This window comes from Anopheles gambiae, chromosome 2 (genome assembly GCF_943734735.2).
Source record: "Anopheles gambiae chromosome 2, idAnoGambNW_F1_1, whole genome shotgun sequence".
Classification (NCBI taxonomy): Eukaryota; Metazoa; Arthropoda; class Insecta; order Diptera; family Culicidae; genus Anopheles; species Anopheles gambiae.
In genome coordinates this window covers 101,293,352-101,305,489 of record NC_064601.1, presented here as the reverse complement: position 1 = coordinate 101,305,489, position 12,138 = coordinate 101,293,352, and the positions used below count along the sequence as shown (strand labels likewise).

At 45.2% G+C, this 12,138-nt stretch overlaps 1 protein-coding gene across 10 annotated transcripts in view; it reads right to left on the bottom strand.

The window, feature by feature from the left end:
- Positions 1-12,138, bottom strand: part of LOC1277071 (mitogen-activated protein kinase kinase kinase 13) — a 33,835-nt gene that overhangs the window by 10,306 nt on the left and 11,391 nt on the right. Inside the window, exons 1-2 of one of the 10 annotated variants that reach the window (XM_061647996.1) lie at positions 10,962-11,104; positions 8,992-9,411 (exon numbers count right to left, since the gene is read on the bottom strand). The exons of 2 other annotated variants lie outside the window; for them this stretch is intronic. In XM_061647996.1, the coding sequence (XP_061503980.1) occupies positions 8,992-9,074 (83 nt within the window). In that variant the 5' untranslated portion in view covers positions 9,075-9,411; positions 10,962-11,104. Of the gene's footprint in view, positions 1-8,991; positions 9,432-10,851; positions 11,105-12,138 lie in introns of those variants that run through there. 7 more of the 10 variants (XM_061647992.1, XM_061647994.1, XM_061647995.1 and 4 more) reach the window with 7 other exon arrangements.

The following is a 12,138-nucleotide window of genomic DNA, read 5'->3' as shown; positions in this document are numbered from 1 at the left end:
CAGCAATGGGTCAGGATATGTTCCAGGTCATGTATGGGCTAAGGATAAGATACAGGGTTGATATGGCTTCATGATAATTTCAGTCATGGGATTCTTAGAACCGTTGCAGGTTTAGATTCAGTTCGAAAACTGACATAGGTTTGGGATCAGCTCCTGGACAAGTATGGGTTTGTATAACTTCTTGGATAACTTCCAGGACCGATATAAGTTAAGTATCAATGCCAGGAACGATATCTGGATTGTTTGCTGCATCAGTTCAAGAATCAGTACTGAGTTAAGATATCTTCCAGAACTTGTATGAGTTCAGGATAAATTCCAAGACCAGCATAGGTTCAGGATTTTTTCCAGGGTATTTTTTCACAAGAGAAAACTCCCTGTTTACAAGAATAACAAACTGACTTCGATATCTCTCGCCAACTCCATCTCCATGGAAATCCCCATCCCCCATACTACAAGTGACCTTAAAACCACTATCTAGTAACTATCGGCGACTGTTTCATTCCTTGCCATAGGGTCTGGACCATATCCCCCCCCTTTCAAAGTGTGTGACATTCTTGACCGTACGGACCAAAACACTTCCTTGTATGGTGTGGCCGCTACGTGAAAGGGAGCAATAAAACATCTTATCAACCAGCCAGCAAGCTAGCACACTAGTGACAAGGGGCTATAAATAGACATTGTCCAAATCAGTGACTACTCTACAGCAATTGCAGGGTAGTACAAGAACATTAAAAATCTGGCACGGGTCTTGTTCAATTCACTCTGATAAAAGATTGCAAAACTGCGGAAAAGATAGCAAACGATCATGGTAACAAGTCTGAAGGAGAAGAAAACGATGAAGATTGCTTCATTAACCATTTACAGCTAGAAGTAACGTAGTCCGTAATGTAGAGAAAGAGATAACCCAACACGCTTATCCGGTTCGAAGGACCAAATGCTTCTACCCAATCGATGTCAACATCAAGCAATGTCGAAAACCTCATCTAACCCAGATCGGTATCACATTGCAATGCCACACTTACTATCGAGAAGACGTCGTCGACGGTAAATATCCGCATCGATTTGCACATACACACACACACACACGCAGTCACACATCCATGCACGGAGAAGATGATGTTGTGCCGTGCTTTATCTTATCAGCGACGGTTTTGTTGTGTGTGGTGTGTTGCCATTTGCGGTTATTTGCCAACAGCAGCAGCAGCAGCAGCAGCGGAGAGCCCGTGCGAAGCAGGTTGTCGACGGCCCCTCGGATTGCAATGGTGTGCCTGTGTATGTGTGTGTGCAGGTCGGACGATGTTTTGTGCTCTATTGGTGGGCGCGCGATTATTTTATGCCACCGTCATCTATTTCGCGTTACGAAAATTCCGTCCATACCGCACGCGGAGGGAAAGAAACAAACAAACTGCAGTGAAATAAATCCATCTTTCACGAAGCTCAAATCGCACTCGAACTCGGTGAAGCAATTGGATGGGTAGAGGTGGCGAAAAGCGAAATCCAAATTTCATTCAATGAGAGGCCGAAGAGACCTGCGCCTCCACAGCTCCAGTTGGTTGTCAAAACAAGGAGTCTTTTTCTGCCAAACGGATTTCCTCGCCAAATGTCTAGACTAGACGGGAGTTCTTCGCATCTCTTCGCAATCCGCCATCCCGAGTCTCTACACCAAGCAGTCGTAGGGTGGGAAAACTATTTTTCGATAAATCACTTTCCCCCCAAACCCCCCCCCCCCCCCAGAAAACCCTCCGATTTTATCATATCACGCCACCTGTCCAAAAACCCATAGGCGCCACCGTATTTGGGCGGTTTTGTTTGCGTTTCCCATTTTTTCGCCAGCAGTTCGGTGTTGCCTAATCTCAACGACCCCTTGTTGGGGGAAAGGGCTGGCCGTACCGTAGCAAGGGAAGGGGATATCTTATTAGCAGGCGAGTGTCGGCACCACATTTGCAGACACACACACACACACACACACACACACACACACACACACAAGGTTCGATGCCGCACCACGCGTGCCCGATCGATTTGTGTGTGCAATTGGCGCGGTTGTGAGGGCGTTTTGCGAACGCGAAGGAAATAGTAGCATTATCATGCGAAGAGTGGCGGTGTTTGTGCCTTATGAGCATGTGGACCCCCCTCCCATACGGCTGCGCAAAGTTTAATTTTTTCCTGGTTTACTCCAGTTCAGCCCTACACATCCCTTTTGTGCACGTCAATCTTACGTGTGCGTGTTTGACGTTTTCTGGCATCTACGCAGTAAGCATTTCAATGACCTTTTTTGCAGGGAGTGAGGCTTTGTAGGTGTTGTTTTTTTAGTGGAGCTCCCACTTAGAATAATATGTGATTTAGTTTGTTTATTGCGATATGGAGTTAAAAACAGTTTATTTGTTCAAATGGATAGTGTCTTCTTCCAATATTTCCTAAACAATCTTCAAGAATCTCGATTCACTAATGTCTTCTTGCTGTCTGAGAATTTCTTAATTCCATTAAATATTCATTGGAAGTGTCATAAGAACAACAATACATAAAAAGCAACAAGACGTACAACGAACGTTGTTTTCGCACGAAGTTTTAATTTATACGAAGTATACGAAATACATTAATACGACATACGTAAAGGCCTTACACATAGGCCCTTTCAAGACTTAGTTTGCCTTCTTCTATTTTGCGTAACGTCCTAATGCGGACATGCCGGCATATTAATGGCTTTCGAGACTAAATTCATTACCACGCAGCCGGATAAGTCAATCCTTGCTACGGGAGGACGGTTGATTCTAGGATTGAGCCCATGACGGGCATGTTATTGAGTCGTTCGAGTTGACGACTGTACCACGGGACCGCCCCTACCATTATAGTTTGCCATTATAGGGGGCCTTTCCGTTTTAAGTTCGTAGGCTGAAATTTCAGCCTGTCAGCTGTTTGCATTGTATATCAGTTTTCGAGCAGCTATCTAAGTGAGTATAATATACAGGTGTGCTTATCCCAAGGTGTATGAATTTAGAAGGCTGATTTTTTTCGCTTCTGCTTCTGAATGAAGATTGAAAGAGTGTTTTGAGTATTCGTCAAGCCTCAAGAAAGCTTGTTTGAACAAAAGTTTTCACCCATTCTGTTAAAAAGAGATATTCAAATTTGGTTTTAAAAAACATGCTATGAGATCACCTGGACTAAATACACTTTGATTCTAGATACCACCACGTGATCTCTTAAATGCACCTTGGGGTAAATGTAAACAACACCGTGTTTTCGAGCAGGTACTCGAATCTAATTCTAGCTTTGAGGCTAGAATAATCTAGACTGAAAATTGCAAACTAGTTTTTTGTGTGGTTTTGTATGGAGTGTTTACATGATTTCAGCCTCCAACTGTCAAACTCCATACAAAAAACTAACTAGAATTGTGAAGGGCCCCATAGCCAGTTATCCAAGACCTTGACCTAAGGGAGAAGATTCGAATGGGAATCGAACAAATCCGGTCTTGTAGGTGACGACCCATCTATCCAATAGACTACCGGGCCGTCTCCAGCAAGTACCCGCATACACCGCATATATCGTAGAAGCTAATCTAATTTAGATCAATCAAGAGGACCATGCCCATCAATCAAGAGGTGACTTTGTAGTAGCACACAAGGTGACAATTTGTTGATCAAATTTAATGGATAATAACCATAATGTCCCATAAGCAGGGAATGACCTGTTGGTAATGAAGTATTTTGTGAGAGGAGAATCGTCCTTCACGATCCTTTTAAAAGACCTGGGCAAAAAGCGCCAACAATTGGAGTCTGTATGGTTTAAATTTATTTATTAAAGATTTTCAGATATTCGTAGAATAGGTTATTCCCGTTATTGATTCTATTGAGAAGAAGTGTAATTTTGAAACTTTTCAAGAATTTTAATTTTGAAACTTGCGAAGAATGGTACTCAATAGAAGACTTAATGATCATTGAGATTCATTGTTCTAAAACACAAAATTTTGCAATATTCCGCTACTAAGGAGAAGTTTCTCAAGGAAGTCATTCATTTGGAATTTTTAACAACATTTTACCAAAGTCCTCTCTACAATAAGTCTCACTCTCTCTCATTCGCTCTTTGTGGTATTAATTATCACCTCGTGCGACACTTCGTAGTCGATCGTCTCCATTTAGGGAATAGTTCCAGGAGGGAAGCAAACCAGTTCTAATACCGTTAGTTACACAATTCCCAAGCCCAATGCCCGGTAACAGCAATGCACCGCGGGGGCTCTTTGTTTGCAAAATCTGATCTGATGCTCGCGGAGTACGCGACCCACACCGCAACGCTAACTAATATGGCATGAGCCATGACAATCGGTCTTCGTCCAGCGTGTTGCTGCCAACGCTCTTCTTCTTTTCCCGTTTGATGAGATTTTACGATCGTTGACATGCCGATCTCAACTGATGTGATTTTCCGGCTCGACAAAAGCACGCTGGCGAGTTTGTTCGCCTCGTTCGATTCTTTGTCTTTGGCCATCCATCGGTTGGAAGGGCGAAGGAAAAAAAACCAACCAGAACGACACACACACACACGATCGTCGTGATACGGGAGGAGGAGTGGGATGTTATTTGCGCCGACTTGTCTGTTAGGTGGTGGCGTGTTTATTTATTTGTTTGTTGGTCGTTCCTTGACCGCATCGACATGGCAAAGTCGCAATACGCAATGCGATCTTCCGCGTGTTCCGATCGTCGGCGGTGGTTCTGATCTATCAAACTCATCAACAAAATATCATCGATAGTCCAAGCGAAACACGTATTGTTTAGTAAGCAAAAGCTGCACATAATCCTTGTCAATTTGAGGCTCAGGATGGTTCCAGTAATGAATATGAACTCCAGTGGAGTATGTTGGAAACATTAATAAATAAATAAATATGTAATATAACAACAGAAAACAGTTGGGGAACTATTGCTACCTTGACACGAAAGAAACAAACACAAACTAGTGTAAGGTAGCTCCACCAATGCATCGAATGCACTTGACCCCATTGTTCGCTTAAAGATGCCGAACGCGGGCAATAGAGAGAAGTGACAAAACATCATCGATACCGTCGCTTGTCAGCTATCAGTTGTCAGTGTCAGTGTTGAATGCAACCGCCCCCTGGTATTTCAACAATTCGGCTACTCCAATCTTCATCTCTCTCTCTCCCTCGGTTCCACATCAGCGATGCACTCTTCCGCGAATGATGGGGATACGCGCTCACGGATGCACTCGCTTGGTCCCATTTTTCCAGCGATGATAGAGAGCGGTGTGGTGGTGGTTGAATGACCTTTTGCTACGTTAAACTGACAGAAGTCAAGGCGGCAAGCTCCCGCATAAAGGTAGCCCGATTGTGCGCGTCGCCGGGAGAGCAATGCAATGCTTCTCGGATTGATACACCAGAAGAAAAACAAACCCTCAACGAAAGATTTACGTGTGGTGAGGTGTTTGAAATGAAATTTGAAGCAAAATGCGACATCTCGCATTTTGAGATCCCTTTCGAAACGAACGAAGAAGAAGCAGAAGGCGAAAGTCATTCGTAATTCGAAACGCACCCGAGCGCAACTTTACGCTCCACCATTTGCCGCCCAGTGTTGGGCCATGTTCGTGTCCAATCAGCAGAGTTTTGAGGGAGGAGGGCAGGGAGGAAAAAAATGGAAACATATTTTCTGTTTTAGTAAAAATACGAACGCATCACTTTTCATTAGCCCCACACACACGCGTCGATCCCGACCTCGTTAAAGGTTTTTTTAGGATGGGGATTTTGTTTTTGCTACAAAACCCAAAAAAAAAAAACACTCCAAACGATACTTAAAAGTTTGACGATTTCCGGTTGATTATGAAAAAAAAAATATTGCGCAATTTTAAGCTACTCAAACATGTTTCTACTTGATTCGCTTTGATTATTACAGTAGCAGAGCCGAAGGTCTGGGCCTGTTTATGCCTTTGAGGCGTTGATTGAATCTATAGATTATGGCAGGCGAAGTACCTCGTTCGTCAGAGAGCTCTCAGTGCTCTCTGATCGATCGAAGAGCGACCCTCCTCGTCGCCGATTACGTGTTACGCCAATCTGTCATTAAAATCACATCAACGCTAGACCTACAGACAAACGGGGGAAATGCAAAAAAGAAACGAAGTATTTTGTAAACCGGGTACGGGTAAATGGCAGTACAATTCCAACAAGCCACAAAACCACCCAGGATTAATCCGATTAAGTCACCTAGACTTGTTTGCGTCTAGTATTGAATGTGGCTCCAGAAGAAGAAGAAGAAATAAGTGGGAATAAATCTGAGGTACGTGGTCAGGGAGCGGCTGATCACGTTCATCCCCTCCTCTTGTATGTGGGTAAGCGACGAACGTTCTTTGCCTTATCAGTCGGAAGTGACGAGACAAACTCTATCTATCTCTCTCCCTCTCGCTAGACCACACATACCATAACCAGAGCTTCAAACGTAAGGGAACCTTCGAATCGCAAAGCGGCAACGGGATGGAAGGGCCACACTAACGAACATAGTAAAGTTTATGATAATGCGCGACGGAACTTTGAGCTAAGGTCGATCCACTTTCCGTTCGAACGCAAACGCAAATAATCCGCACCTTCTTGTTTTAGGACGGTGATTTGGGAAGGTTTTGGAGGAGGGGAGGTATGATGAAACTGGTGGTTGCGCCCGAGAGAGCATCGGTCGGCCGAAGGTGACACTAATGAGGAAACATTAGAGCATTGGAGGTTAGAGGCTCGCAAAGGCCTAGTGGTCGTAGGTTCGTGGAAACGTTTCTCTTCTTTATCTCAGACACTTGGGACACATTTTTAAGGCTCTAAAAGGCTTTCAAGTATTGGTAACATTAGGTAATGTCTGCAACAATAAATAAACATTAATTACTGCCGAGACCGATCAACTCCGATAGGAAGTGGACAAGACAGATCGAATTTAATGCTTTAAAAGAGAGGTCAGTTTCAATGCTTCAAGATGAAGGTAACATAAACCATTAATACGAAAGCTTCTCATCCATCTCACGTAACACTTTTCGTCGTCTACAACTTCACCCTAATCTTGGACTGATTATCGGCCCGATTCTGCTAATCATTCGACTTGTTGTTATGCTACACCAGGGTTGACTTTATTTAACCATTTGCTTGCTTTTGAACATCAAAAGGAAATATTTTTTGCTCCTTTGTGCACTAACACACGTACACGACGCACGCACAACATCAATCCGAAACGGAAGTGTGATGAACGATCGGAAAACAGGGAAGATGGCTGCCGCTGTGCTGCTTATCGCCTCATTTGCATTCACTGGGGCTAATTGGCTGATAGACGTCCTGTACAGCTTAGCTTAGTGTTTGTGTGTGTGTGTGTTCGGAATCGGAATCATTCAAGTGCATCCGAACTTCTTTGTACTTGTTTGCGGGAGCAAATCAGGCACAGTCACAGTGAATTGGAAAGCAGTTAACAATAATGGAAATTGTCGCTCCTATATTTCACTGTACAGATAAGACTTGCAGTGAAAATTTCATTCCAAATTTCCCTTTTTGTAACGTTAAAATATGTCCTGAAAGCTGAACGTTGGAACTTCCCGAGATCATCTCACAACTGCTGGTGGGTTTGCTGGAAGTTGCTGATGCTACGTGACACATGGGAGCGATCGTGGCTTTGTTTGACGCAAACACGATGCCTTTCGCTTTGCGGATGCCATTCGTTTAAGCGTCTGTAATTGTCGAAACGACAATGTATCGGATCACACTTCCATTACTCGAACCCCTGGATCGTGACAGGCCTGATCATTAAACGTGTTAATTAATTCAGAATTCACGATACAGGATACAGAGCATCAAACGGAAGGCTCTTCCTGACAAGGTGCAGTGTCTGTGTCGAAGATAATTAGATAGTTTGTTTCTGCTTCGCGGGGCACTGTTGAGGAATAGTAATGGCATCTTGTATTCTGAGGTACGTAATATCAGTTTCAGTGCTCTAATACGCTACAAATAATGAAGATCTCTTAGTTGCATCAGAGATATGGAGATACCGATAAGGATATTAGATGCCGTGTGCTACTAAGAGCAGTAAGGAAGATCAATGACCTGCTGTAATTCTGAGAGCTCTGGTTGACATCAACTACCCAGCTACGCTAATGTTTCTATTAGGCCATTCACCTTGATAGCTCCTTTATCAGAGATCAAGTCAAGGATGGGAATAGAATGTACTAGAACAAGCGGTAGAAGACCTAACGGTATTGAGCAACGTTGAACACACCGTAAACCAGTGATCAGCAAGCATCAAGTGCAGGAAGAAAGCGTCAATACTCGTAGATTGTTAAAAAAACAAAAAAAAAAACGTCTGAACATAGATGGAAAATACGTCCGTTGACGGATTATAGTTGGATATCATAACGTCAGACCAACAGTTCAACATGTTTCCGGGATATATCCCATTGCAGGCAACATGCTGCACGTCAAAAGCCTCTCAACAGCTCAGTTATGTGCACGTGTTTTTGTTGCAAAGTTTCCAATGACTCAAAAATACATTCAACTACTTCAACCCCAGCTCATATGTTATCAAGAGCTATATTCCCAGGGCTAAAGAGAGTCGCATGTGCCGGAAGTCAGACGGTAGTTATAGTTGCTGAATTATTTGGCGCAAGCTACTCTACTAAGAGGAGACGTGTACGGTAAGTACTGTTATGCCAGAAATTTCCAGCAACTTCCAGTAACTTCGTGTCGTTTGTTATAAAACTATTTACAGTAGCTTGAATCAATTCCTGATAACATAATCTGAGTCCTGGGGGACATCTAAATAGGGAGTTCGTTCGTGTTTTATTTCCATTATTGATCGCTAATGGCGTGAGATATAAATATATCCGTATCGATCAGAATTAGGACACAATTAAATCGGTTGCTTTCTACAACTGCTCTGTGCTCTGTGCTGGTACAATAATGAAGAATTACACTAAACTCCCTAAAAACTAAACAGAGCGATCGTTTGGGCCCTTTTTTGGGGCAGATCTCATACACACCCTTTCTTAACGATGACATTCTCGAGGACGGGCTTGTCCGGGGGTTCGCAGCAGCGCTCGAAAAACGACCCAACAAACACCATTGTACCGTGGTGGTGGTGGTGGTGGTGGCCGCCCTTCGCCGATGTCGGTTGCCGTTGAACGATCGCGTTGCACTGTGGCGTATCCAATTCTGCTGCTGCTGCGATACGTCCTAGGGGGGAGGGTGTAGTGCAGGTTCGTGTCTTATCCGGCACGAACAGAAGTACAAACAGAACACACTTTCTTTTACACAACCAACACACGCATAAAGCCACGCAGACACGGGAGAAAGGCTACACTTTCGCTTGTTTTTGTTTGTCTCTCAGAACGATCCAGCGGTTTGAACGTGAATGGATTGGTTGTTTTTCCATCAATTTTTGTAAAACTTGTTTTCGATTGCTGTAAAGTGAAGAAACTAACTAAAGTAAAGCACCATTTTGTTAACATCAAAAACCCATGTGGCACAAGTAATTGATCATAATTTTGTCTAAGATCTAAAGCATCAATTTTTCACGTTTTCATCCACTGCACTTGTTTAGCATTGGACAGTAGTAGTTTTGCACTCTTCCTCAGACACCGGAACGCACATGGGCAAAGGTGAAAGCTCTCTCGTTCGTCCGCTGCCGTAGCAAGGATACGCTAACGGACCACAGCGAAGATCGTGTTCAAAGGTTGTACCGTTTTTGTTTTTTTGAAAGGCGTTTTTTGTGGTTTGAAAACGCTTCTCCACTTATTTCAGCCCATTTCCGCAAGGTCTCTGCGGACAGCCTGCGGCCCAAAGGTCGACCAGCTGCCGCTCAGGCGAAACGAAGCCATCGAAGCACTTAATCTAGGCCACCCCTCACCCCCTCCACAAACACCAAACAAACACACACATGTACAGAGAGGTTATTTTTTTGGGCCCAACCTTTTTCGCAAAGCCTGAAACGAAACGCTCAAAACCCGCTCTTTGTGGTGGAAAGATGTTCGACGTTCGATCCGCGCAAAAGGCGGATGTTTATCGCGCCCCAGACACAGGTGTGTTCGGGGTGGGTGTACAAGCAAAAGGGTTGTGCAAAAAAAGAGGAAGAAAAAAAACATAACCTTTCCGTTAGCAGGTATTGGGAGAGGATTTTTTGCTCATAAATCATCTGCTCGCTTTCGGCGAGGGTGGGCTATAAAATGACGCACTTAGCCACGCTTAAACGCTCGCTTGTGTGTAGGTGTGTGTCTGTGCCACACATACACACAGGAGTTGTAATGAGGCGGCCTGTACGTTACAGGCCGGCAGGAGCTGTCCACGTTCGTTTGTCCGGCTGCTAAACGCACAAAGGAGAGACAGACACCGCACGCATCACGCCACCACAGAGGAATCGGGCACGCACGCTCAGCGGCCGCGCAACGCACGCTCTATGGAAACACACACACACACACACGAACGAACGTTAGGAGCGATAGATTCTGCTTCCACACACTGCTCGCGCACTACGCACGCAAACGTACAGGTGTTGCGCGGGGTTCGCTTCAAACACACAGCCTTCTCTTCGAGCCACCTCTCTCGCCAGACACGGGCGCGCGGTCGCAAATGGATCCACTAGTGCGGCACCGCGTCCACAACCAGGAAGGCCTTGAGCGACACCAGCGTCAAGGGTATTTGACGATCGGGACGGGAAAGGCAACAAACAACTACAACCTACTCCCGCCGCAACTGTTTGCACACCCGTACGCACACACATGTACGATATCCAATAGACAAATGCACACACACACACACATACGATACGACACACGGTACGACGGTGGTGGTGGAGAGAAAGTCAGTGTGCGCGCCGCGACCAGATGATGATCGTGGGACGTGACCGTGCGAGGGTGGCTAGTGTGAAGCAAGCAGACGCACGTCTGGAGGGAGCACACAAAGCTAAGGGAGAGGGAAGAAACACACTCACACACACACACAGAGACACACATACACGCGACGGGTCTTTGTTATTCACGGCGCGGTACGACGAGCGGCATACGGGACCGCCTTGAGCTGTTGAGTCTCGCGCAACTAATGCTGGAGATGTTGGGGATGCTACCCTGCACAGCTGGCCTATAGGCTGCACACAAAAGTAGGCTTAGAGATGCGTACCCCTCGGCGGGAGAGAGTCGCCGCTCGCGCAAGAGAGTGTACCCGACAGACAAAGAGAACGAAATTTTCAGGCGAGGGGTAGGTAGAAACACGCAGTGGGGGCCCGGCCCAAGATCGGATCCAAAGTCCGTTGTTTTGGGCTCGAAATTAAAAATGGCGAATGGAGCGCTACCACGGAGAGAATGCGCTCTCTTGCTTGCCTTTAAAATACACGAGGCGCTCTCGCTGTAAAGAACGCTCGCTCGCGCTGTTTCATCGTATTTTCCTCATACCCCTTCCTTCCCGTTTCTTTCGGCTTGCGCAGCGCTGAACTGGTACCCCCTCCCACTTGATTCCAGCGAATTGCGCTGCGCTGGACTGACACCCCCTCCCGCTCGTTTCTTTCGTAGCGCGCTGTGCGCTTCCCTTCATTCGGACTTGGTGCACCCGAATCAAAACAAAAACTTGAACACATCAAACTTGGTTTATATTTTATCACTTTTATTGCAAATAAAGGGGCATTTTCACACATAGCTTCACACAATCTTGCCACAAAATCACACACATTATTTATATAAAAAAAATCGCCGTATTTAAAATAGTCGCCTAAATGCATGGATACCGTTGTTGATGTTCAATACAGCAAACAAATATTAAAATGAAGCAACGCAAATCACACATTTAGGATAAATGATAACAAATAAGCGCAGCTTCATTTCAATGTGCACAACACTTCAACACTTAGCGAAACTTCGATCGCCCGGGACTTAGGCTAACACGCGCGCAGCCTTTCACGGCGAACGCTTGAGCTGAACTGTCGATTTCGTGTGGTGGCAAGAAGGGGAGCGCACAGAGGAACACTCGCTGCACTAGTGCGAGCGAGACACCGATACCCGCATGCCGCTGCGAGAAAACCAAACTGAGCGCGCAGGCTGAAAGTGAACGCACACATTCACACATGTGTAATTGTGTGAGTGCAAAAACTGTGTAGAAACCAAAACACGCTCGCGCCTCCGAGCAATTCCGCGAATTTCCAA